The sequence below is a fragment of the Symphalangus syndactylus genome, chromosome 5, assembly GCF_028878055.3.
Source record: "Symphalangus syndactylus isolate Jambi chromosome 5, NHGRI_mSymSyn1-v2.1_pri, whole genome shotgun sequence".
NCBI classification, from domain to species: Eukaryota; Metazoa; Chordata; class Mammalia; order Primates; family Hylobatidae; genus Symphalangus; species Symphalangus syndactylus.
Genome location: NC_072427.2, coordinates 150588269 through 150614528, shown reverse-complemented (window position 1 = coordinate 150614528; position 26260 = coordinate 150588269). Strand labels below are relative to the sequence as shown.

Below are 26260 nucleotides of genomic sequence, written 5' to 3'. Positions count from 1 at the left end.
TTTCTTTATCTTGCATTTATTTTTTAAGCTAATACATCCACATATTTAGAAATCAAAACAATTCTCCCTAGTCTTCCTATTCTCCCCCCAACCAATAGCTGACCATGTTTATTAGTTTCATGTTTATCCTTCCATTGTTTCTTTGTGCAGATCCAGATGTTTATTTCCCTCCTTTCTAAAAAGGTAGCTTTCTTTTCATATTATTCTATACCTTGTTTTTTCTGCTTAATCATATATCTTGGTGAGCATTCCATATCTTTACATATAATGTCTGTCTTTAAAGGACACATTTACATAGGATTCCATTAGGTAGATATGTCACTGTTTATTTGTTAATATAAATAATGGTTATTCTGGCCATAGTTAAGGAATGAGTTTCCCTGTTATGGACATTTGGGTTGTTTATAATCTGTTGCTACTAGAAATAATACTGTAGCTAATGATCTTTTTTTTTTTTTTTTTTTTTCGTGAGACAGGGTCTTGCTCTGTCACCCATACTGGAGTGCAGTGGTGTGATTGCAGCTCACTGCAACCTCTGCCTCCCAGGTTTAAACAATTCTCGTGCCTCAGTCTCCCGAGTAGCTGGGATTACAGGCGCCTGCCACCACGCCTGGCTAAATTTTGTATTTTTAGTAGAGATGGGGTTTCATCATCTTGGCCATGCTGGGCTTGAACTCCTGACATCGTGATCCACCCACCTCGGCCCCCCAATGTGCTGGGATTACAAGCATGAGCCACCACGTCTGGCCGCAAATGATCTTTTAAATATGAGTGAATTCAGTTATTCCCAGTAATTGGGTTATTGGATAAAAGGGTAAACAGATTTGTCATTTTGATAGGTATTTCCAGATGACCCTCCCTAGGTAAAAGTACATTCACTGAAGTTCTGTCATTTCCCAGGATTTTCTCCAGGCCCTGGGCATGTTGAGGGTATGCAATCCCTGCTTGTGCCTTTAAGGAACTGGAGCCAGGATAGACACAGAGCTAAAAAGTCAATTAGCACACAGATGAAAACTTATGTTGGTAGTGCCAGGGGACCATGGGAGCATAGAGTGTGGGTATTAAATAGAGTAGGTAGATGGGGAATGGTTCTGGGGAGGGAGACTACCTAAAAGAACCAGTCTTGTGTTGGGTCTTAAAGAACATTCATATTGGCCAAATCCAGCAATCTGTGTCTTGGCAGAGGTTGGCATACAGCTGATTTTGTAAACAAGCGGCAAGATTCCAGGCCGAGGCCTGAGTTTGTGATTCTGACTTCCAGGTCTGGTAGATTTTTTTTCTAGATCTGAGTAAATCAATCCTATGTGACATTTTAATTATTATAAACTAGTGCTTCACTTAAAAACAATGGATCGATCATTTTCCATGGAAATCAAGGAAATGCAAATTAAAATTAAAGTGAGATGAATTGTTCAGGTACCAGGTTGGTACAGATTGAAGAAACCTTCCATCACTGAATCTTGTTGAGGGTGGTACACCACACTACAGGGTAGTGTAACTTGCTATGACACTGGCATTACTTAATAAAGCTGGGTATTTGCATACATTATGGCCCAGCAATTCTAGTGGTAGGTTGGGTCAGCAAACATTTAATTAGCGCTCAAAGAAATTTCAACTGAATTCTCCTTGATTCTACTTTTCATGTATTTGACAGTTGCATTTATTGTTAACGTATCCTGCTGAGTGTCCGGTCTTGCCCATGCACTTCCGGCCCTTTTCCCCCTCCAGCCTCAGTAACCCCAGTTATTTTGTGACAAAGTTTCCGGTTCTTTTACCCTTCCGGTTGCTTCAGATTGCTTTGATTTGTTTTGGTATTTTAGTTTTTAAAAGTGTAGTACTCAAACCTCAGTTCAGTGTGCAGTTGGTCTGTGAGATACCTGTCAGTACTACAAAAAATAACTGCTGAAGACCTAGGAACTAAGAGAAGGCAGGGGGTTCTGAAGGTTTGTGCAGTTCTCTCCCATTCCATTCAGATTCTCTTTAACTTGCTCATTCAGTCCAGCAGTGAATAGACTGACTCTTAACGTTTTTGGTCCTGCTGCCAGTAAGAATAGTTTTGATCAATATATTTCTTTTAACAAAATTATTTGGCTAAAATGGTATTTGCATTATATTTTTTAGTAGGATTTTCCACCTGCAGTTCACTTAAGATTGATTCCTGATCTACACGTTTTAGTTTGGAGTAGTTTGAAATTCTTAGCTCTTCATTAAAGAAGACAATCGCAGATATTAGTTTAGAATAAATTGTTTTTACAGGTTGGATTATGAAGTGTGTTACAAGTTTCATATGATATTTTTATGAATATCACCACACTTGATTGCTCATTTTTTTCCTCCTCTCAAAAATAATATAATTTGGCTAATAAGGTTCTCCTTCTCTTTCTATTTTAGTGGAGAAACAAGATTTAACAAGGAGAAAATAATCCAAGGTTGGTATAATCCGATTGTTATTTTAGCTCTCACCCTGGTGTTAATAAGATGTGTGAGTTAAGCAGATTTGGTGGGGTGGGGTAGACTGGGGGCAGCACTCCATTGTGAATTGGGATTACAGAATCAAAGCATTATAACCACAGAAATATGATCAGGGCTGTTAGTAACCAGGAGGAATAAATCTCTCAAGTGAACTGCGTGTGAAGTACAGGTCTCCAAGTTATTCTTTATGTATGGCTTCAAAGTGGCTCTGTCAGCTGATTAATTATATTGGGTCTGGGTGTCTTAAAATATAAATGTCTGGATTTGAAATTATTTTATATTTGGAAACATGAAGTTTACTGACTGGTGTTAATGGTATTTTTTTCTGCTAAGATATTTTAATTTTAGTAGTAATAAAGGTTTAAAAAAAGAACTATTTTCACATGTGGCCGTTACTTTATTCTGAAGAGATTCTTTCTCCCTTTTTCTGTTAATTTGGACTCAGATCTTTTATTTGCCCTGTGATCCAGCTAGTCTGGCTTTTTAAGAATATCTTGGGTGAACTTTTGGCTAGACATGCTATTTCTGTGCTGTGATTATAAAAGCATTTTGTTTTATTTTTTCGGTTAGGGACTTCTGGGGTTTACAAAAACTGATTTTCATATTCCATGTGCCTGACTCCCTTTTATGGACACTAACTGGTCTGATTCTCAAAGGAACCTTTGTTTTCAGACGAAATGTGCCCCACGCAGGTTATCCTTTGGGCGGAAGCCTCTTATCACCTGGCCTTTAGTATTGCTCATTGCTCTTACTTCCTAAGACATTGACAGTGGAATGTCAAGAAGGTTTTTATGTTCTTTTCCTGACCTTGTCAGTTGGATGCTTTAGTTCTTTAAGTTACAGCCTTTTGTGTATAAGCATTCAAGGCTCATATATTTCTTTCTTTCTTTTTTTTTTTTTTGAGTCAGGGTCTCACTGTGCTGCCCAACCTGGAGTGCAGTGGTGCAATCTCGGCTCACTGCAACCTCCGCCTCCTGGGTTCAAGCAATTTCTCGTGCCTCAGCCTCCTGAGTAGCTGGGATTACAGGCGTATGCCCCCATGCCCAGCTAATTTTTGTATTTTTGGTAGAGATGGGGTTTCGCCATGTTGGCCAAGCTGGTCTTGAACTCCTGACCTCAGGTGATATGCCCACCTCAGCATCCCAAAGTGCTGGGATTACAGGCGTGAGCCACTGCGCCCGGCCTCAAGGCTTATATATTTCTAAGTACTGTTTTTGTTTGCATGCCCATAGTTTTGACACGTGGTAATGTGGTAAGCATTCAGCACCAAGTATTTTAAATTCCCATTGAGTGACTTCCATTTTAAATGCTTTTGTGTTCTGTCAGTATGGTTTATTTGATGATACTTCTTTGAAATGTGTTAATTATGGTCAGTTTTTATAATTCTTCCATTGTATGCTTCAGAAAAATGTATAATCCATCATTGTTGGGACTGGAGTTATATATAAAATAATCAGCCTTCTTGATTTTGTTTTTCAAATCTTACACACTTCATTAGCTTTATAAATGCACTAGTTTCCCTGCATGTCCTAAATACCAATTTATGAGCGCAGTATTTTTAATTTCCTGCTGTGGTGGCCAGTTTGCCCTTTAATACTTGGAGTTCTATCCATGTTTGGTTTCTATGTTCTGCCTTTGTATCGATTGAGGTTATTTTATTAGGCTTATACAAGTTTAAATGATTACATCTTCTGAGTAAATTGGATCATTGATTTTCTTATAGTGGTCCCCAAATCCTTAGTGAGGCTTTTGTCATAAAGTCTTACTTTTCTGATAGTAATATAGCTACTTGAGCTGTTTGGGGGATGGAATTTCACTGGTATGTATTTTTGCATCTCATTCCGTTTACTCTTTGTGTGTACCTATGTTTAAGTGTTATCTCATAAATAGTATGTAGCTAAATTTTGGCTCTTTTGAAAATATATATAATTCTTCTTCTTTTTTTTTTTTTTTTTTGAGACAGAGTCTTGCTCTGTCACCCAGGGTGGAGTGCAATGGCGCGATCTCGGCTCACCGCAACCTCTGCCTCCCGGGTTCAAGCGACTCTCCTGCCCGAGACTCCCGAGTAGCTGGGATTACAGGTTCCCGGCACCATACCTGGCTCATTTTTTAGATATTTATTTATTTATTTATTTATTTATTTATTTATTTATTTATTTATTTTGAGATGGAGTCTCACTCTGTTGCCCAGGCTCATTTTTTAAAATTTTTATTTATTTATTTATTTATTTATCTATCTATCTATTTATTTATTTATTTATTTTGAGATGGAGTCTCACTCTGTTGCCCAGGCTGGAGTACAGTGGCGTGATCTCAGCTCCTGCAACCTCCGCCTCCCGGGTTCAAGCGATTCTCCTGTCTCAGCCTCCTGAGTAGCTGGGATTACAGGCGTGTACTACCAGGCTCGGCTAATTTTTGTATTTTTAGTAGAGACGGGGTTTTACCATGTTGGTCAGGCTGGTCTTGAACCCCTGACCTCGTGATCCACCCACCTCAGCCTCCCAAAGTGCTGAGATTGCAGGCGTGAGCCACCGCCCCTGGCCTAATTTTTGTATTTTTAGTAGAGATGGGGTTTCACCATGTTGGCCAGGCAGGTCTCGAACTCCTGACCTCAGGTGACTCACCTGCCTTGGCCTCCCGAAGTGTTGGGATTACAGGCGTGAGCCACCACACTTGGCCTAGAATCTGTCTTTTGACTGGCAGTAGTGACTGTTTGCCTTTATTCTGGTCACTGATATGTTTTGATTTTTTTTCTTTGTGTTTTTTCCCCTTCTTTTTCTAGTCTTTCTTTTTTTATCTTGCCTGCTTTTATTTCTTAAGTGCTTGGTTTTTTTCCTGTTCCACACTTTCTTACTTTCCCCACTACCTTTGAAATGATGTATCATTTCCATTCTTTACATGGTTATCTTAAAATTCTTACCCTCATACCTGTCTTAGCCAGGGCTGCTGTAACAGTGTATCATGGACCCAGTGGCTTGAACAATACACAGTTCTAGAGAATGAATTCCAAGATCAGGGTGCCAGCAGATCCAGTGTCTGTGGAGGACCTGATTCCTGGTTTGCAGACTGCTGTCCTCTGGTTAATATCCTCACGTGGCAGAGATAGATCAAGAGCACTTATAAGGACACTAATCCTGTTCATTCGGGCTCCACCCTAGGATCTAATCACCTCCCAAAGGCCTGCCTCCTAATACCATCACATTGAGGGTTACGATGTCAACATTTGAATTTTGGGGGGACACATTCACTCTGACAATACCTAATAAAGTAGAATATTAATATCCCCTCTTCCAAAAAATACAAAGAACTTGTCTAGTAGTTTAGTCCTGTCTTTTTTTAATTGCTTGAGGTAGACATTATTATCTTCATTTGTTTAGATGGCATTTAAATTTATGAATATATTTGCAAGTTTCTCTGCTCCTCATTTGTTTTCATCTCAGACCATTCCTGAAGTACATTCTTTGAAAAGTCCTCTAGTGTGTGTAGAGGAGCTGGTGGTAAATATAGTGGCTTCAGTCAGTACACATTTCTAACCGATGATTCTCTCAGCACTTGGAAGATAGCATTCTGCAGGTTTTGGTTCCGTTTTTCCTGGTAAGAGGTTTCTATCAGCTAAATGGTGTTCCATGGTAGGAAATATGTCTTTCTCTGTAACTTCCTTTAAACTCTTCAATTATTCTCTAGTTTCTCATAATATATTAGGAGGCATTTTTTTTTAAATTTTATCCTGCTTGATGTACATGTGTTTTCTTATTCTGTGAAATTCTTAGCTATTTTCTTTTCATATTCCTCTCCCTCATTTTTTCTATTCTTTTATTTTTTTGAGATGGAGTTTCACTCTTGTTGCCCAGGCTGGAGTGCAGTGGCGTGATCTTGGCTCACTGCAACCTCCGCCTCCTGGGCTCAAGCGATTCTCCTGCCTCAGCCTTCCAAGTAGCTGGGACTACAGGCATGTTCCACCATGCCCAGCTAATTTTGTATTTTTAGTAGAGACAGGATTTTGCCATGTTGGCCAGGCTGACTTTGAACTCCTGACCTCGAGTGATTCACCCCCCCTTGGCCTCCCAAAGTGCTGGGATTGCAGGCGTGAGCCACCACACCCGACCATTTTTTTTTCTATTCTTTTAGAGTTCCAATTAGATGCATGTTATAGACTGAATGTTTTTCTTCCCAAAAGTTACATGTTGAAATCATAACTCCCGATATGATGACATTAGGAGGTGGGGTGGGCGGTTATTAGGTTACGAGGGTGCAGCCCTCATGAATGGAATTTGTACAAGAGACACCAGAGAGCTCTTTCCTCTTTGTGCCATGGGAGCACTGAAGAAGTCAGCAGCCTGTAATGTGGAGAGGCCCTCACCAGAACCCAACCATGATGGTACTCTCATCTCAAACTTCCAACCTCCAGAACTGTGAGAAATAAATATCTGTTGTTAATAAGCCACCTAGTCTCTAGTACTTTGTTACAGCAACTAAGACAATGCATCGTTAGGAATTCTCATTCTTTCCTTTAGAACTCTAATATATCTGAGCTATGTTCTATCTCCTTGTACCTGTGCTGTGTACTGGGTAATATCTTCTGCCCTGTCTTTGAGTTCATTAAACCTCCTTTCATCTGAATCTCTGTTTTCCATTGAGGGGCCCCCCCAGCCCCTAGCAATCCTGATTTTTATTATTGAAAGATCTGTTTGGTTATTTTAGAAAACTACTTATTTTTGATGCTTACTGTTAATTGCTTATTTTTGTGATTCTGTCTTTATGTTTTATTCATAGTTATTGTAAAGTCCATATTTGCTGATTTCAATGTCTGAAGTCTTGATGGGTGGCTTTGGTTTATGATAGATTATTTTCTTATGTGTTGAATCTTTGGCTAAACAATTATTTGTTCTAAATTAGTGGAAAACCTGTTAGCCTCTTTTGAGAATGATTTGCTCTGAAGAGGATTTGCGTTTTATTTTACCCCGGGCCTGAGGCTGCATTAAGTCTCCTTACAGGAGCCCTTGCTCCCAGGAATGTTGTGTGTAGTCCTCCCGCTTGCCGTCCCCTCCAGCAGGCCTCCTCTCCCAGCCCCACTAGCGTGTCCTGATAGTCCACCGCCTTCATTTTTTTCATATCGGTATTCACAGTTCAGCTCAGGGCTTTGGGGTTGCTTTACTTTGTCCCTTGGAGATTTTTTATATGTTCTGTGGGCCAAGCAATGCAGCACACACACACACACACACACACACACACACAGACACACACAAACACACACACACAGACACCATTTAGATCTTTAGTAGGAGGTCCCTTCAGAGTGTCCAGTCAACCGTTATCCTGGAAATAGAGGTTTCAAAGCTTTTTTTTTTTTTTTTTTTTTGAGAAGGAGTCTCACTCTTTCACCCAGGCTGGAGTGCAGTGGCGCGATCTCGGCTCACTGCAGGCTCCGCCCCCCGGGGTTCATGCCATTCTCCTGCCTCAGCCTCCCGAGTAGCTGGGACTACAGGCGCCCGCCACCTCGCCCAGCTAATTTTTTTTTTTTTTTGGTATTTTTAATAGAGATGGGGTTTCACCGTGTTAGCCAGGATGGTCTTGATCTCCTGACCTCGTGATCCACCCGCCTCGGCCTCCCAAAGTGCTGGGGTTACAGGCGTGAGCCACCGCGCCCGGCCTCAAAGCATTTTTAAAATGAAAAAGAAAAAGAAACGGAGGGAGGAAGGAAAGAGGAAAAGTAATACCATTATAATACTGAGCATTTGGATGGTGGGAATGAAGAAGGAAAAAACTATTAGATGATGGTCCTACCGCCCCAACACAGTACCTGTAAGATCAGAGCCAATTAATGAAAAGGTGGGCAAACATAAGAGAGGGAAAAGCTAAGACATTTCTATCTCATCATTACCTAATTCCCATTAGGCAGGCATTCTTTTGGAAAATAATTGAATACCTGAGCCTTTATAAACTTACAACTTATTTTTACTTGCTAATAACTCCCTGAAAAGTTACGTGGAAGAGTACTTAAAAAATCTTTCATTAAAATATAGATAAATGCAGCTTATATTTTCTACATGTGATTTATACATCTCTTATATGTAGTTTTGAATGTTACTGTTCCTCTTCTTAATATATCACAGGACAAGGAGTAGATGAACCTCTTTCAGAAACTGGATTTAAACAAGCAGCAGCTGCTGGTGTATTTCTGAATAATGTGAAGTTTACTCATGCTTTCTCCAGTGATCTCACGAGGACAAAGCAGGTACATTTATTTATTTATTTATTTTGAGACAGAGCCTCACTCTATGCCCAGGCTGGAGTGCAGTGGTGCAGTCTCTGTTCACTGCAACCTCCATCTCACAGGTTCAAGTGATTCTGATGCCTCAGCCTCCCAAATAGCTGGGATTACAGGTGTGTGCCACCACACCTAGCTAATTTTTGTATTTTTAGTAGAGATGGGGTTTTACCATGTTGCTGGTCTCAAACTCCTAACCTCAGGTGATCCACCTGCCTCAGCCTCCCAAAGTGCTGGGATTACAGGCATGAGCCACCACACCCAGCAACAGGTGAGTTTAGAGTCAAGGTCTAGGCTGATGTGCCAAAAGTCTCAACAATTGTATAATCTTGAAAAATCTGCTACCAGAGTCTGTAGGGAATTAAATCCCAAACAGACATGACCTTCCTCAACAGAACTTATTTATTTTAATTTTATTTTGTACTTTTTTAAAAAATTAATTTTTAAATTAGAGTAGCCTAGAAAAAAAAGTCCAGCAAGAATATAAATAAGCTATTATGAGAGAGAGCAGGGAGAAACGACAGGAGAAATTAACCCACCATGACATCAGGTATTAGGATTACCAGATAGAGTAAGAAACCACTATGTCACTGTAAAGAAATAAAAGACTTGTTAGAAATATCTTCAGGGAACAGATTACTATAAAAATGAAAAACCAGTTGGGCATGGTGGCTCATGCCTGTGATCCCTGCACTTTGGGAGGCCGAGGCAGGTGGATCACTTGAGGTCAGCAGTTCAAGACCAGCCTGGCCAACATGGTGAAACCCTATCTCTACTACAAATACAAAAATTAGCCAGGTGTGGTGGCGTGCACCTTAATCCCAGCTACTCGGAAGGCTGAGGCAGGAGAATCGCTTGAACCCAGGAGGCACAGGTTGCAGTGAGCCAAGATCGTGCCATTGCACTCCAGCTTGGGCTACAGAGCAAGACTGTCTCGAAAATGAAAAAAAAAGTAAAATAAAAACGAACCCAGTCTACTTCTAAAAACTCCATGGAAGGAGAGTTTTGTGACCAACTGTGAGTGAGCTATTGTTGGAATTTCATCTCCCCCAAAAACAATTAGAAAATGTGACAAAATATGTGAAACCACTGTTTTCAGACATTAGACTTTGGGCACTGTGGGCCTATGATGCCTGAATGAAGTGGAACAAAGAAGGTGAGCCCTAGGAATGTCCTGGTTTTCTGGCTGAAGCAATTTCCAGACTCTGGTAGGGGAAGCCAAGTAGTGCTTAGAGGTCTCTGTGAGTTAAGGAGACAAAACTTGGAATTTGGGGAGGTTAATTTTTACATAACTAAAATTTGTGGGGCAGAGTACTGGAAGAAAGAAGTGGATAGAGAAAGAACTCTAGAAATATGTACAAGAATCTCCTTAAATTGAAACATTTCTTGAAACAAATGATAATGGAAACACAACATACCAAAACCTGTGGGGTACTGCAAAAATATTAGGGAAATTTTAGCTGTAAGTACCTACATCAAAAAAGAAGAAAAACTCCAAATAAACATCTAACAATGCATCTTAAAGAACTAAAAAAGCCACTTTGGGAGGCCGAGATGGGAGGATTGCCTGAGCTCCGGAATTCAAGACCAGCCTGGGCAATACGGTGAAGCACCGTCTCCACTGAAATAACAAATCAGCCTGGCGTGGTGGCGGGCACCTGTAATCCCAGCTACTCAGGAGGCTGAGGCATGAGAACTGCTTGAACCTGGGAGGGAGAGGTTGCAGTGAGCTGAGATTGTGCCACTGCAATCCAGCCTGGGCAACAAAGCAAAACTTTGTCTCAAAAAAAAAAAAAAAAAAAAAAAAGAAAGAAAACTAGAAAAGCAAGAGTAAACCAAATCCAAAATTATTAGGAGAAAAATAATAATGATCTGTGCACAAATAATTGAAATTGAGATGAAGACTCCAAAAGATCAGTGAAATGATAAATTGGTATTTTGAAAAGATAAAATTGACAGACCTTTAGGTAGACTTAACTAAGAAGATAAAGATCCAAATAGGTAATATCAGATGAAAAAGGAGATATTACAACCAATATCTCAGAAATTCAAAGGAGCATTAAGGGCTACTATCAGCAACTATATGCCAAAAATTTGGAAAATCTAGAGGAAATGCACAAATTCCTAGACACATGCAGCCTACCAAGATTGAACCAGGAAGAAATCCAAAGCCTAAACAGAATAATAACAAGTGACAAGATTGAAGCCATTATAAAAGTCTCCCAGTAAAGAAGAGTCTGGGACCCAATGGCTTCACTGCTGAATTCTACCAAACATCTAAAGTACTAATACCAATCCTACTCAAACTATTCCATAAAATAGAGGAGGAGGGAATACTTCCAAAGTTATTCTATGAGGCCAGTAGTATCCTGACACCAAAACCAGACAAAGACATATTAAAAGAAGAAAACTGTACGCCACTATTCCTGATGAAGATTGATGCAAAAATCCTTAACAAAATACTAGCAAACCAAATTCAATGATACCATTAGAAAGATCATTCTTCCTGACCAAGTGGGATTAATCCCAGGGATGCAAGGATGGTTCAACATAAACAAGTGAATCAATGTGTTACATTATATCAACAGAATAAAGGACAGAAACCATATGATCATTTCGATTGAGGCTGAAAAAGTATTTGATAAAATTTAATATCCCTTCATGATGAAAACCCAAAAACAGCATGCGTACAGAAGGAACAATATAAAACAATACAATAAAAGCCAGTACAATAAAAGCCTCAACACAATAAAAGCCATATGCAGTAGACCCACAGCTTGTATCATACTGAGTGAGGAGAAACTGAAAGCCTTTCCTCTAAGATCTAGAACAAGACAAGGATGCCCATTTTCACCACTGTTATTCAACGTAGTACTGGAAGTCTTAGCTGGAGCAATCAGACAAGTGAAAGAAATAAAGAACATTTAAATTGGAAGGGAAGAAATCAAATTATTCTTGTTTGCAGATAATATGATCTTATATCTGGAAAAACCTGAAAACTCCACCAAAAAACAATTAGAACTGATACATTCGGTAAAGTTGCAGGATACAAAGCAAGATACAAAAATCAGTAGCATTTGAATATGCCAACCATGAATAATCTGAAAAAGAAGAAGTAATCTAATTTACAGTAGCCCCAAATAAAATTAAATACTCAGGAATTAACCAAATAAGTGAAAGAGCTCCACAAGGAAAACTATAAGACACTGATGAAAGAAGTTTAAGAGGACAACAAAAAAATGGAAAGATATTCTATATTCATGGATCAGAAGAGTCAATATTGTTAAAATGTTCATACTACCCAAAGCAATCTATAGATTCAATGCAATTTCTATCAAAATACCCATGACATTCTTCACAGAAGTAGAAAAAAGCATCCTAAAATTTATGTGGAACTACAAAAGATCCAGAATAGCCTAAGCCATCCTTAGCAAAAACAAAATTGGAAGAATCACAGTACCTGACTTCAAATTATACAAAGAGCTATAGAAACCAAAATAGCACGGTACTGACATACAAACAGACACATAGACCAATGGACCAGAATAGAGAACCCAGAAACAAATCCATACATCTGCAGCAAATTCATTTTTGACAAAGATGGCAAGAAGATACATTGGGAGAGTCTCTTCAATAAATAGTGCTTGGAAAGCTGGATATCCATATACAGAAGAATGAAACTAGACCCCTGTCTTTCTCCATATACAAATATCAAATAAAATGGATTGAAGACTTAAATCTGAGACCTCAAACTATGAAACTACTACAAGAAAACATTGGGGAAACTCTCCAGAACGTTGTTCTGGCCAGAGATTTCTTGAGCAATAACCTGCAAGCACAGGCAACCAAAGCAAAAATGGACAAATGGGATCACATCAAGTTTAAAAGCTTTGGTGCAGCAAAGGAAACAACAAAGTGAAGAGACAACCCACAGGATGGGAGAAAATATTTGTAAACTACCCATCTGACACGGGATTAATAACCAGAGTACATAAGGAGCTCAAACAACTTTATAGGAAAAAATCTAATAATCCAACTAAAAATGGGCAAAATGTCTGAATAGATGTTTCTCAAAAGAAGATGTACAAATGACAAAGGGCGGGGGGGATTCCAAGATGGCCGAATAGGAACAGCTCCAGTCTACAGCTCCCAGCATGAGCGGCACAGAAGACAGGTGATTTCTGCATTTCCAACTGAGCTTTGAAGAGAGTAGTGGTTCTCCCAGCACGGAGTTTGAGATCTGAGAACGGACAGACTGCCTCCTCAAGTGGGTCCCTGACCCCTGAGTAGCTTAACTGGGAGGCACCCCTCAGTAGGGGCAGACTGACACCTCACACGGCCGGGTAGCCCTCTGAGACAAAACTTCCAGAGGAGCAATCAGGCAGCAACATTCGCTGTTCAGCAATATTTGCTGTTCTGCAGCCTCCGCTGCTGATACCCAGGGTCTGGAGTGGACCTCCAGCAAACTCCAACAGACCTGCAGCTGAGGATCCTTACTGTTAGAAGGAAAACTAACAAACAGAAAGGACATCCACACCAAAACCCCCCTCTGTACATCACCATCATCAAAGACCAAAGGTAGATAAAACCACAAAGATGGGGAAAAAGTAGAGCAGAAAAACTGAAAATTCTAAAAATGAGAGTGCCTGTCCTCCTCCAAAGGAATGCAGCTCCTCACCAGCAGCGGAACAAAGCTGGATGGAGAATGACTTTGACGAGCTGAGAGAAGAAAGCTTCAAATGATCAAACTTCTCTGAGCTAAAAGAGGAAGTTCAAGCCCATTGCAAAGAAGTTAAAAACCTTGAAAAAAGATTAAACGAATGGCTAACTAGAATAACCAATGCAGAGAAGTCCTTAAAGGACCTGATGGAGCTGAAAACCATGACATGAGAACTACGTGACAAATGCACAAGCTTCAATAGCCAATTCGATCAACTGGAAGAAAGGGTATCAGTGATTGAAGATCAAATGAATGAAATGAAGCAAGAAGAGAAGTTTAGAGAAAAGAATAAAAAGAAACGAACAAAGCCTTCAAGAAATGTGGGACTATGTGAAGTGACCAAATATACGTCTGATTGGTGTACCTGAAAGTGACAGGGAGAATGGAAACAAGTTGGAAAACACTCTGCAGGATATTATCCAGGAGAACTTCCCCAACCTAGCAAGGCAGGCCAACATTCAAATTCAGGAAATACAGAGAATGCCACAAAGATACTCCTCAAGAAGAGCAACTCCAAGACACATAATTGTCAGATTCACCAAAGTTGAAGTGAAGGAAAAAATGTTAAGGGCAGCCAGAGAGAAAGGTCGGGTTACCCACAAAGGGAAGCCCATCAGACTAACAGCTGATCTCTCAGTAGAAACTCTACAAGCCAAAAGAGAGTAGGGGCCAATATTCAACATTCTTAAAGAAAAGAATTTTCAACCCAGATTTTTATATCCAGCCAAACTAAGCTTCATAAGTGAAGGAGAAATAAAATCCTTTACAGACAAGCAAATGCTGAGAGATTTCATCACCACCAGGCCTGCCCTACAAGAGCTCCTGAAGGAAGCACTAAACATGGAAAGGAACAACCGGTACCAGCCACTGCAAAAACATGTCAAATTGTAAAGACCATCGAGGCTAGGAAGAAACTGCATCAACTGATGAGCAAAATAACCAGCTAACATCATAATGACAGGATCAAATTCACACATAACAATATTAACCTTAAATGTAAATGGGCTAAATGCTCCAATTAAAAGACACAGACTGGCAACTTGGATAAAGAGTCAAGACCCATCAGTGTGCTGTATTCAGGAAATCCATCTCACGTGCAGAGACACACATAGGCTCAAAATAAAGGGATGGAGGAAGATCTACCAAGCAAGTGGAAAACAAAAAAAGGCAGGGGTTGCAGTCCTAGTCTCTGATATAACAAACTTTAAACCAACAAAGATCAAAAGAGACACAGAAGGCCATTATGGTAAAGGGATCAATTCAGCAAGAGCTAGCTATCCTAAATATATATGCACCCAATACAGGAGCACCCAGATTCATAAAGCAAGACCTTAGAGACCTACAAAAAGACTATGACTCCCACACAATAATAATGGGCGACTTTAACACCCCACTGTCAATATTAGATCAATGAGACAGAAGGTTAACAAGGATATCCAGGACTTGAACTCAGCTCTGCACCAAGTGGACCTAATAGACATCTACGGAACTCTCCATCCCCAAATCAACAAAATATACATTCTTCTCAGCACCACACCACACTTATTCCAAAATTGACCACATAGTTGGAAGTAAAGCACTCCTCAGCAAATGCATAAGAACAGAAATTATAACAAACGGTCTCTCAGACCATAGTGCAATCAAACTAGAACTCAGAATTAAGAAACTCACTCAAAGCCGCTCAACCACATGGAAACTGAACAACCTGCTCCTGAATGACTACTGGGTGCATAACGAAATGAAGGCAGAAATAAAGGTGTTCTTTGAAACCAACGAGAACAAAAAGACAACATACCAGAATCTCTGGGACACATTTAAAGCAGTGCGTAGAGGGAAATTTATAGCAATAAATGCCCACAAGAGAAAGCAGGAAAGATCTAAAATTGACACCCTAACATCACAATTAAAAGAACTAGAGAAGCTAAAGCAAACATGTTCAGAAGCTAGCAGAAGGCAAGAAATCACTAAGATCAGAGCAGAACTGAAGGAGACGAAGTCATAAAAAACCCTTCAAAAAGTCAATGAATCCAGGAGCTGGTTTTTTGGAAAGATCAACAAGATAGACCGCTAGCAAGACCAATAAAGAAGAGAAGAATCAAATAGACACAATAAAAAATGATAAAGGGGATATCACCACTGATCCCACAGAAATACAGACTACCATCAGAGAATAAACACCTCTATGCAAATAAACTAGAAAATCTAGAAGAAATGGATAAATTCCTCAACACCTACACCCTCCCAAGACTAAAGCAGGAAGAAGTTGAATCTCTGAATAGACCAATAACAGGCTCTGAAATTGAGGCAATAATTAATAGCTTACCAACCAAAAAAAGTCCAGGACCAGATGGATTCACAGCCGAATTCTACCAGAGGTGCAAGGAGGAGCTGGTACCATTCCTTCTGAAACTATCCCAATCAATAGAAAAAGAGGGAATCCTCCCTAACTCATTTTATGAGGCCAGCATCATCCTGATACCAAAGCCTGGCAGAGACACAACAAAAAAAGAGAATTTTAGACCAGTATCCCTGACGAACATCGATGCAAAAATCCTCAATAAAATACTGGCAAAGCGAATCCAGCAGCACAACAAAAAGCTTATCCACCATGATCAAGTGGGCTTCATCCCTGGGGTGCAAGGCTGGTTCAACATACACAAATCAATAAACGTAATCCAGCATATAAACAGAACCAAAGACAAAAACCACATGATTATCTCAATAGATGCAGAAAAGGCCTTTGACAAAATTCAACAGCCCTTCATGCTAAAAACTCTCAATAAATTAGATATTGATGGGACATATCTAAAAATAGTAAGAGCTATTTATGACAAACCCACAGCCAATATCATACTGAATGGGCAAAAACTGGAAGCATTCCCTTTGAAAACCGGCACAAGACAGGGATGCCCTCTCTCACCACTCCTATTCAACATAGTGTTGGAAGTTCTGGCCAGGGCAATCAGGCAGGAGAAAGAAATAAAGGTATTCAATTAGGAAAAGAGGAAGGCAAATTGTCCCTGTTTGCAGATGACATGATTGTGTATCTGGAAAACCCCATCGTCTCAGTCCCAAATCTCCTTAAGCTGATAAGCAGCTTCAGCAAAGTCTCAGGATACAAAATCAATGTGCAAAAATCACAAGCCTTCTTATACGCCGATAACAGACAAATAGCCAAATCATGAGTGAACTCTCATTCACAATTGCTTCAAAGAGATTAAAATACCTAGGAATCCAACTTACAAGGGATGTGAAGGACCTCTTCAAGGAGAACTACAAACCACTGCTCAACGAAATAAAAGAAGACACAAACAAATGGAAGAACATTCCATGCTCATGGATAGGAAGAATCAATATCGTAAAAATGGCCATACTGCCCAAGGTAATTTATAGATTCAATGCCACCCCCTTCAAGCTATCAATGACTTTCTTCACAGAATTGGAAAAAACTACTTTAAAGTTCATATGGAACCAAAAAAGAGCCCACATTGCCAAGTCAATCCTAAGCCAAAAGAACAAAGCTGGAGGCATCACGCTACCTGACTTCAAACTGTGCTACAAGGCTACAGAAACCAAAACAGCATGGTACTGGTACCAAAACAGAGATATAGACCAATGGAACAGAACAGAGCCCTCAGAAATAATACCACACATCTACAACCATCTGATCTTTGACAAACCTGACAAAAACAAGAAATGGGGAAAGGATTCCCTATTCAACAAATGGTTCTGGGAAAACTGGCTAGCCATATGTAGAAAGCTGAAACTGGATCCCTTCCTTACACCTTATACAAAAATTAATTCAAGATGGAGTAAAGACTTACATGTTAGACCTAAAACCATAAAAACCCTTGAAGAAAACCTAGGCAATACCATTCAGGACATAGGCATGGGCAAGGACTTCATGACTAAAACACCAAAAGCAATGGCAACAAAAGCCAAAATTGACAAATGGGATCTAATTAAACTAAAGAGCTTCTGCACAGCAAAAGAAACTACCATCAGAGTGAACAGGCAACCTACAGAATGGGAGAAAATTTTTGCAATCTACTCATCTGACAAAAGGCTAATATGGAGAATCTACAAAGAACTGAAACAGATTTGCAAGAAAAAAACAACCCCATCAACAAGTGGGCGAAGGACATGAACAGACACTTCTCAAAAGAAGATATTTATGTAGCTAACAGACACATGCAAAAATGCTCATCATCACTGGCCATCAGAGAAATGCAAATCAAAACCACAATGAGATACCATCTCACACCAGTTAGAATGGCCATCATTAAAAAGTCAGGAAACAACAGGTACTGGAGAGGATGTGGAGAAATAGGAACACTTTTACACTGTTGGTGGGACTGTAAACTAGTTCAACCATTGTGGAAGACAGTGTGGCGATTCCTCAAGGATCTAGAACTAGAAATACCATTTGACCCAGCCATCCCATTACTGGGTATTTACCCAAAAGATTATAAATCATGTGCTGTAAAGACACATAGACACGTATGTTTATTGCGGCACTATTCACAATAGCAAAGAGTTGGAACCAAGCCAAATGTCCAACAACGATAGACTGGATTAAGAAAATGTGGCACATATACACTATGGAATACTATGCAGCCATAAAAAATGAAGAGTTCGTGTCCTTTGTAGGGACACGGATGAAGCTGGAAACCATCATTCTCAGCAAACCATCGCAAGGACAAAAAACCAAACACTGCATTTTCTCACTCGTAGGTGGGAATTGAACAATGAGAACACATGGACACAGGAAGGGGAACATCATACACTGGGGCCTGTTGTGGGATGGGGGGAGGTGGAGGGATAGCATTAGTAGATACACCTAATGTAAATGACAAGTTAATGGACGCAGCACACCAACATGGCACATGTTTACATATGTAACAAACCTGCACGTTGTGCACATGTACCGTAGAACTTAAAGTATAATAAAATATATTTAAAAAAACCACAAATGACAAAGAGACATATGAAAAGGTGCTCAACATCACTGGTAATCAGAGAAATGCATATCCAAACTACAATGAGATATTTTACCCCAGTTAAAATGGCTTTTATCCAAAAGACAGGCAATAACATATGCAGGCAAGGCTGTGGAGAAAATGGAACCCTTGTACACAGTTGGTGGGAATGTGAATTCATACAACCACTGTGAAGAATTGTTTGGAGGGAGGTTCCTCAGAAAACTAAAAATAGAGCTACCATATGATCCAGAAGTTCCACTGCCAGGTGTGTACCCAAAGAAAGGAAATCAGGATATTGAAGAGATATCTGCACTCCCATATTGCAGCCCTTTTTACAGTAGCCAAGATTTGGAAATAATCCAAATATCCATCAGCAGATGAATGGATAAAGGAAATGTATACACACAAACAATGAAGTACTGTTCAACCACAGAGAAGAATGAGATCCTGTCATTTGCAACAGCATAGATGGAATTTGGGTCATTATGTTAAGTGAAGTAAGCCAGGCACAGAAAGACAAACTTGCCATGTTCTCACTTACTTGTTGGAGCAAAAAATTAAAACAATTGAACTCATGGAGATAGAGAGTAGAAGGATGGTTACCAGAGTCTGGGAAAGGTAGTCGGGGGAGGTGTTGGGGAAATGGGGATGGTTAATGGGTACAAAAAGAAAGAATGAATAAGACCTAGTATTTGATAGCGCAGCAGGGTGGCTATAGTCAATAATAATTTAATTGTACATTTGAAAATAACTAAAAGGATATAATTGGATTGTTCGTAACAAAAAGGATAAATGCTTATGGGGATGGATACCCTGCTTACCAGGATGTGATTGTTACGCATTGCATGCCTGTATCAAAGTATCTCACGTTCCCCATAAATATATACATTTACTGTATACCCACAAAAATTAAAAATTAAAATACAAACAGAAAAAAGCCAAAAAATGAAAACCTTAGTGGAAGTACTAAAGTATAGATCACACACGGCTGAAGTGATCATTAACTTACAGATAAATATATGATAATAACCTAAATGTAGCACGGCATGATAGATTTAAAATAGGAGAGTTTAGCTGGGCACAGTGGCTGACGCCTGAAATCGCAGCACTTTGGGAGGCCGAAGCGGGAAGATCACTTGAGCTTAGGAGTTTGAGACCAGCCTGGGCAACATAGGGACACCTTGTCTCTACAAAAAATAAAAAAGTTAGCTGAGTGTGGTGGTGCTTGCCTGTAGTCCCAGCTACTTGGGAGGCTGGGGTGGGAGGATCACTTGAGCTCAGGTAGTTGAGGCTGCGATGAATCATGATTGTGTCACATCACTCCAGCCTGGGTGACAGAGCGAGACCCTGTCTCAAAAAAAAAAAAAAGTCCCTTTTAAAAATAAATAAAATATGAGAGTTTAGAAGACATGAAGAGCATGATGAGAAGTTCTAATGTCTTTCAGAAAGAGATAGCAGAGAGAATGGGGAATGGGGAGGAAGAAGTGATACTCAGAGGTTACAGAATATTGACAACTTTACAGAATTGTTGAAAGACAGATCCAAGAAGTGTACCAAATCCCAACCAGGATAAATAAAGAAACCCATATCTACATTCATTATAGCAAAATTGCAAGACTCCAAAGAATAAGGAGGAAAAAAAACATCCTTTATTAAAGACAATTAGTTAGGCTTTCAGCAAGTTTGTTCATATTGATGATTTCTTTATTGTGCTGAGAAATAATAAGGATTAACCTAGAGTTTTATACCCAGCAAGATTTTTTTCTGCTGTGTAGGTGAAATGACATTTCAGACAAAGAGATCCTGAAGTAACTTTGAAAGGAAAAATGAAAAAGAAGGGAAATAATTCCAGAAGGGAGATCTGAGTTTCGGAAAAGAATAGTGAACAAAGAAATTGGTAAAGGTATAGGAAAATACAAGGAAATATTGACAATACGTATAAAACAGTACGATGATGATGTCTAATTTGTCAGGAAATGTGTTTTTAAAAAAGGCAGATCATGGACCTAAATTATTTCTACAGTTTTGCAAATACAGGGTCGCTTGTCAATCAAAAATCGCTAGACATACAATGAGAAAAGGAAATGTGAATAAAAATGAGCTAAAGACAACAGAAACAGCCACATGACTTACCTGATGGAGTTACCAGACATGAGCTTTAAAATAACTACATTTTTATATAGGTGAAAGATGTAGAATTTCAGCAGAGAACTGTAATAAACTGTAAAAAAGAGCCAAATGCAAATTCTAGAACTAAAAATGCAATTGGAATTAAGGCTTAATGGATGGGTTTAACAACAATTTAGACATATTTGAATGGTGAATTAAGGAACTAGAACAGGTATTAGTAAACATTTTCTGCAAAGAGCCAGATAGTAATTTTTTTAGGGTTTATAGTCTATACAGTCTCTGATACACCTGTTCAAGTCTGCGGTAATAGCAAGAAAGCAGCCATCGACCGTGCATAAATGAATGCTGTGGCTGTGTCCCAATAAAATACTTTATTTGCAAAAGCAGATGATGGTCTGGATTGTGCTGACTTCTGAACTAGAAGATAGGTTAGAAGAGAATGTCAAAATCAGGAATGAAGAGACACAGATGTCCAGTACAGAGAGAGGCAACTCTCTCTGTACTGCAGAGGAAAATAATTTCTAGTTTTTTTTTTTGTTTTTTGAGATGGAGTCTCGTTCTGTTGCCCAGGCTGGAGTGCAGTGGTGTGATCTTGGCTCACTACAACCTCCGCCTCCCGGGTTCAAGCGATTCTTCTGCCTCAGCCTCCTGAGTAGCTGGGAGGCTACAGGCGTGTGCCATCACATCCGGCTAATTTTTTGTATTTTTAGTAGAGATAGGGTTTTACCATGTTGGCCAGGATGGTCTCGATCTCCTGACCTCATGATCCACCCGCCTCAGCCTCCCAAAGTGCTGGGATTACAGGCGTGAGCCACCGTGCCTGGTTCTAGTTCGTTTTTATTCACTAAGATGACATAGATTCTTTCAGTGCTTCCACCAGAATGGTGATTATTTTTATAAAAAAAGAAACAATTGTCTTGATTTTCAGACCATGCATGGAATTTTGGAGAGAAGCAAATTTTGCAAAGATATGACAGTAAAGTATGATTCACGACTTCGGGAAAGGGTAAGTAACTTATTTACATATTGTTCTTCCCCATAAATTATCAGTAAGCCACCTCAGTTTGTCACTTGGCTAAAAGTTAAATGCATTTCTGCTAGGGATTTTGAATCAGTGAAAATATTTAAGAATCTACCATGTGACAGTCACTGTTACATACCCTCATATATAGGATCTTATTATTAAAATCAAATGAGACAAGCATCTTAAGGTATAAAAGAAGGAACACTCATAAGAACTTAACACAGTATAGAAGAGTTTAAAGTAGAGGTGAAAAATATGGATATTACATAATTTATGCAACCTAGCTACGCTGATAGACAGCTAGGTTTTCACTAGACTCCCACTGATGTAAATAATGTTAAAATAAACATCTTTGTAGTTAATTCATTGTAGACCTATATATTTCTAGAAATGGACATCGGCGAGTGTGTACTATTTTTAAGGCTTTTATATACATATTGCCAAGTTGCCTTCCAGAAAACCTGTGCCAATTTATAGTCCCATAAATGACCTAGGAGAAAGTTTTGGTTTTTTTTACACCAACAATTGGTATTATTAGACTCTGTGATTTTCCAATTTAATAGCTTAACAATGTTGCCATGTGGCTGGCGTGGTGGCTTATGCCTGTAATTCCAGCACTTTGGGAGGCCAAGGTGGGCAGATCACTTGAGTTCAGGAGATTGAGACCATCCTGGCTAACATGGTAAAACACCATCTCTACTAAAAATACAAAAAATTAGCCACGTGTGGTGGCACGCACCTGTAGTCCCAGCTACTTGGGAGGCTGAGGCAAGAGAATCGTTTGAACCCAGGAGGCAGAGGTTGCAGTGAGCTGAGATCGCGCCACTGCACCCCAGCCTGGGTGACAGAGCGAGACTCCGTCTCAAAAAAAAAAAAAGAAAAAAAAGAAATAGATCTCTCATGTTAGTGTCTCTGAAACTCAACTTCCTTATAACTATGGTGATACATTTATTTAGCTATTTCATGATGCTGTCATTGGGATCAAATGAGATAGTATGTGTGGATGGGAGGTGGCTGAATTGGCACCTTGTGCATGTTAATCTCTAGTCCTACAGTCTGTGCAAATCTCTCTATTTGTTCAATAAATTCCCACCATCTACTTGCGAGAGCAAGTTCTTCTAAAATAACCCATTTGGACATAGTGTACAACTTAAGATTTCAATTATGTTTTCTAAGGTTCATGGCCCTCTACTGAGTACATTCTCATTACCAGTTCAGAGGAGATAGAATAAATTAAGTGGAGGAGAGTTAGCTTATTCCTGGGATGAATGTTCTAAATTTGCCATAAACATAAAATTAATTGTTATATTGCAATTTCATTTGAGAAACTGTTATCTATTGGACTGTTGCAGAAATACGGGGTTGTAGAGGGCAAAGCGCTAAATGAGCTGAGGGCCATGGCCAAAGCAGCCAGGGAAGAGTGCCCTGTGTTTACACCGCCCGGAGGAGAGACGCTGGACCAGGTACGGGGCACTGCCAGTGTCAGAATGGCTGAATTAAGACTCAAAATTAGATGTTTTGGAATTTTAGCTAAGCAGTTTGAAAGTCGCTTGGTTCATTCTCTTTTCCATTTTAAATTATGTATTTACTTAGCAAATTATTCTTTTCTATTTAAAATCTTATTTACTGTTCAGTTGCCTTTGTTATTACTGATAATGGACTTAAGGAAAGGTGTTGTTAGATGGTACTTCTAAAAAAGACCTTTGAATATGAAGCGGTGGCTTAGTGGTGGGAGTGGAGTTCAAAGAGGGTGATCGGCAAGTCACTCGAGGTGAAATAACCCCAAACAGGAAGTCTTCAAGCCTCTGTGGCCTCCTCAGCTCTGTTCATGGTGGCATCCCTGTGCTTGCATTTCTTTGGAGTGTTCTGCTTCGAATTGCATTATTGGTGATTCCCCCTAACCCACCACCACCTCCTTAATCTTTATCTTAATTTTCTTGAAAATACTTTACGTTCCTTTAGTAAGGGAAGGATTTGTTGCTGCTGTTGTTCCAGTGGCACTGAAGTGCCAGAGACAGCGTCCTGGTTAGCACTGTTTTATGAGTTTCTGTTGGCTTGTAGATTTCCCTAACTAGACCGTGAGTGCTTTGAAGTCAGGAATTGGGAATTGGATCTTCTTCATCTTGGTCTCCATGGTGCTTTCGTAATTCCAGAAATATGGTGGATACTTAAATAATATGTCCGTGAAACTACTGATTGAACGAATAGAAATGTAGATTGAGATTCTTCTGCTTGTGTAGTACTTGACATTCAATATTAGAAAAAAATCCAGTCGGTGATGTTCTATGTTAACGTTTTAAGGAAGTCATTAATGTCACTTTATTTTGACTTTTATTTCTTTTCTTGTAGGTGAAAATGCGTGGAATAGACTTTTTTGAATTTCTTTGTCAACTAATCCTGAAAGAAGCGGATCAAAAAGAACAGTTTTCCCAAGGGTCTCCAAGCAACTGTCTGGAAACTTCTTTGGCAGAGATATTTCCTTTAGGAAAAAATCACAGCTCTAAAGTTAATTCAGACAGCGGTGTTCCAGGATTAGCAGCCAGTGTCTTAGTTGTGAGTCACGGTGCTTACATGAGAAGTCTGTTTGATTATTTTCTGACTGACCTTAAGTGTTCCTTACCAGCCACTCTGAGCAGATCTGAAGTTATGTCAGTCACTCCCAATACAGGGATGAGTCTCTTTATCATAAACTTTGAGGCAGGAAGAGAGGTTAAACCAACGGTTCAGTGTATTTGTATGAACCTACAGGATCATCTAAATGGACTGACTGAAACTCGCTAAGGTTAAATCTGCATCAAAATCTAACCATTTTGAGCCTCTGAAGGGAGTGCCATTGGCTTTATGTACTTCTGTCCTCTGCTAGTTCTGATTTGGAAACAGTTAAAAGCCAATTTTTAGCTCAAGTGGAATCATAGCCACATAAAACTTTAATGGACAACCATATAGAATTAACTTATTTTGTCTAAGTACAGTTGGCATTTTCCAGAATGATTTTACCACCCTGCTACGTGTCATCTCTGGATTGCATGTGGATGATGAAGGAACTCAGCATTGAAAGTTGGGGGATTAGTAACCTTGTTACAACGGTTTCTTTTTCATTTTAGCCTATTTTAATGGCAATTGGTAAGATACTATATGTTTTTAGTATCTCATCCAGTGCTTAGAAGAAAGAATGGTTTATAATTCCCAATACATGTTTATATTGACTATGTGTTATATTTTTTAAATCCTTTAAATAAAAAATCCTTATAAGTTTATGTAAAGCAAAATAACACTAACATGTTTTACATATAAATCAACTATTGGAATTTTTTATTCTAGAGGGCTTGAAATGTGGATGAATACAGATATGATTGCAGAATGGTCTGGGGGAAGAAGTTAAAACATTTGATTTAAATACAGTAAAGAAAGAATCTTGGAACAGAAGATAGATAAAAGAACAGCCTTTTCTAAACAATACCTTGCAAAAGTCAAGTCAATGGAAACCAGGAAAGCCAAAAAAATGAAGAATATCCACTTGCTTCTTACCTAACCTGTAGGCTGAAGAATTTCCAGTTTGAGGAAGGCTCTAAAGAAAGTAAACAGTTAACAGAACACCACACAGTAATCTCAGAATAAAAGAGGGACCTTCTTTGTAGAGAATGGTGCTCTGGGCCGGGCCCAGTGGCACACACCTGTAATCTCAGCACTTTGGGAGGCTGAGGTGGGCGGATCACAAGATCAGGAGTTCAAGACCAGCCTGGCCAACATGGTGAAACTCTGTCTCTACTACAAATACAAAAAAGCCAGGCGTGGTGGCAGGTGCCTGTAATCCCAGCTACTTGGGAAGTTGGGGCAGGAGAATCGCTTGAACCCGGGAGTTGGAGGTTGCAGTGAGCCGAGATCGCACCATTTCACTCCAGCCTGGGCGACAGAGGGGATGACAGAGGGTGCTCCGGGGGCAGGGAGGGAGGGAGGGTGGGGGGGCGGGAGAATGTTGCTCTGATAACCACAGCTGTGGTTATTTTGTGGAAGATACAGGTGAGGTTGCCTCTTCTTTCCACCAGATGGCACTGGAGAAAAGGGATTTTGATTAACTTAATTTTATGCACAAGATTGGTCTTTCAGAAATCTTTTATCTAAATGAAGAAACTGTTCTACATGTAGTTCGCTTTTAAGTCACCATGTTGCTAAATGCTGTGAGTCTCAACTTTAAAGAGGATTAATACTAAAGTCAGTTAAGGCTATAGTCACATATAGTCAAAATTTACTTTGACATCATTTTAAATCATACGTAAAATTCAGTATTATATTGTTCTTACTGTGTCTAGCACTACCAGTTTTCTACCAGTACTACCAGTATTGAAACAGGGCACGTGTTTGGGCATCAGAGGAAGTATACTGTAAATAAAAATTTGAAAAATAAGCAAAAAGGACAGACAGTTATCTCCATTCCCACCATACTGAAGTAATCTTTCAATTTTTTTTTTTTAAAGAAACAAAACATAAAGATAAAAGTAGAGTTCTCTTTAACCAGCTCTCACAGTCCTGTTCCCTCCAGAGGCAGCCACTGCAGTGAGTCTGTGTATATGTTCATCTGTTCCTTACATTTTCACCGAGTGTCTAGAAGGAGATGGTACTGTTTTGGTGCTTTAAAAATAAATATCAAGCCATCTGTGTTCTTT

At 39.5% G+C, this 26260-nt stretch overlaps 1 protein-coding gene across 1 annotated transcript in view; it reads left to right on the top strand.

Moving 5' to 3' along the window:
• TIGAR (TP53 induced glycolysis regulatory phosphatase) overlaps window positions 1–24865 on the top strand; it is a 32666-nt gene extending 7801 nt beyond the window's left edge. Inside the window, exons 2-6 of the mRNA XM_055281057.2 lie at window positions 2392–2429; window positions 8586–8707; window positions 21501–21578; window positions 22949–23059; window positions 23946–24865. Coding sequence (XP_055137032.1) covers window positions 2392–2429; window positions 8586–8707; window positions 21501–21578; window positions 22949–23059; window positions 23946–24377 — 781 coding nt within the window. The 3' untranslated portion in view covers window positions 24378–24865. The remainder of the gene's footprint in view (window positions 1–2391; window positions 2430–8585; window positions 8708–21500; window positions 21579–22948; window positions 23060–23945) is intronic.
• Window positions 24866–26260: the final 1395 nt, after the last annotated feature.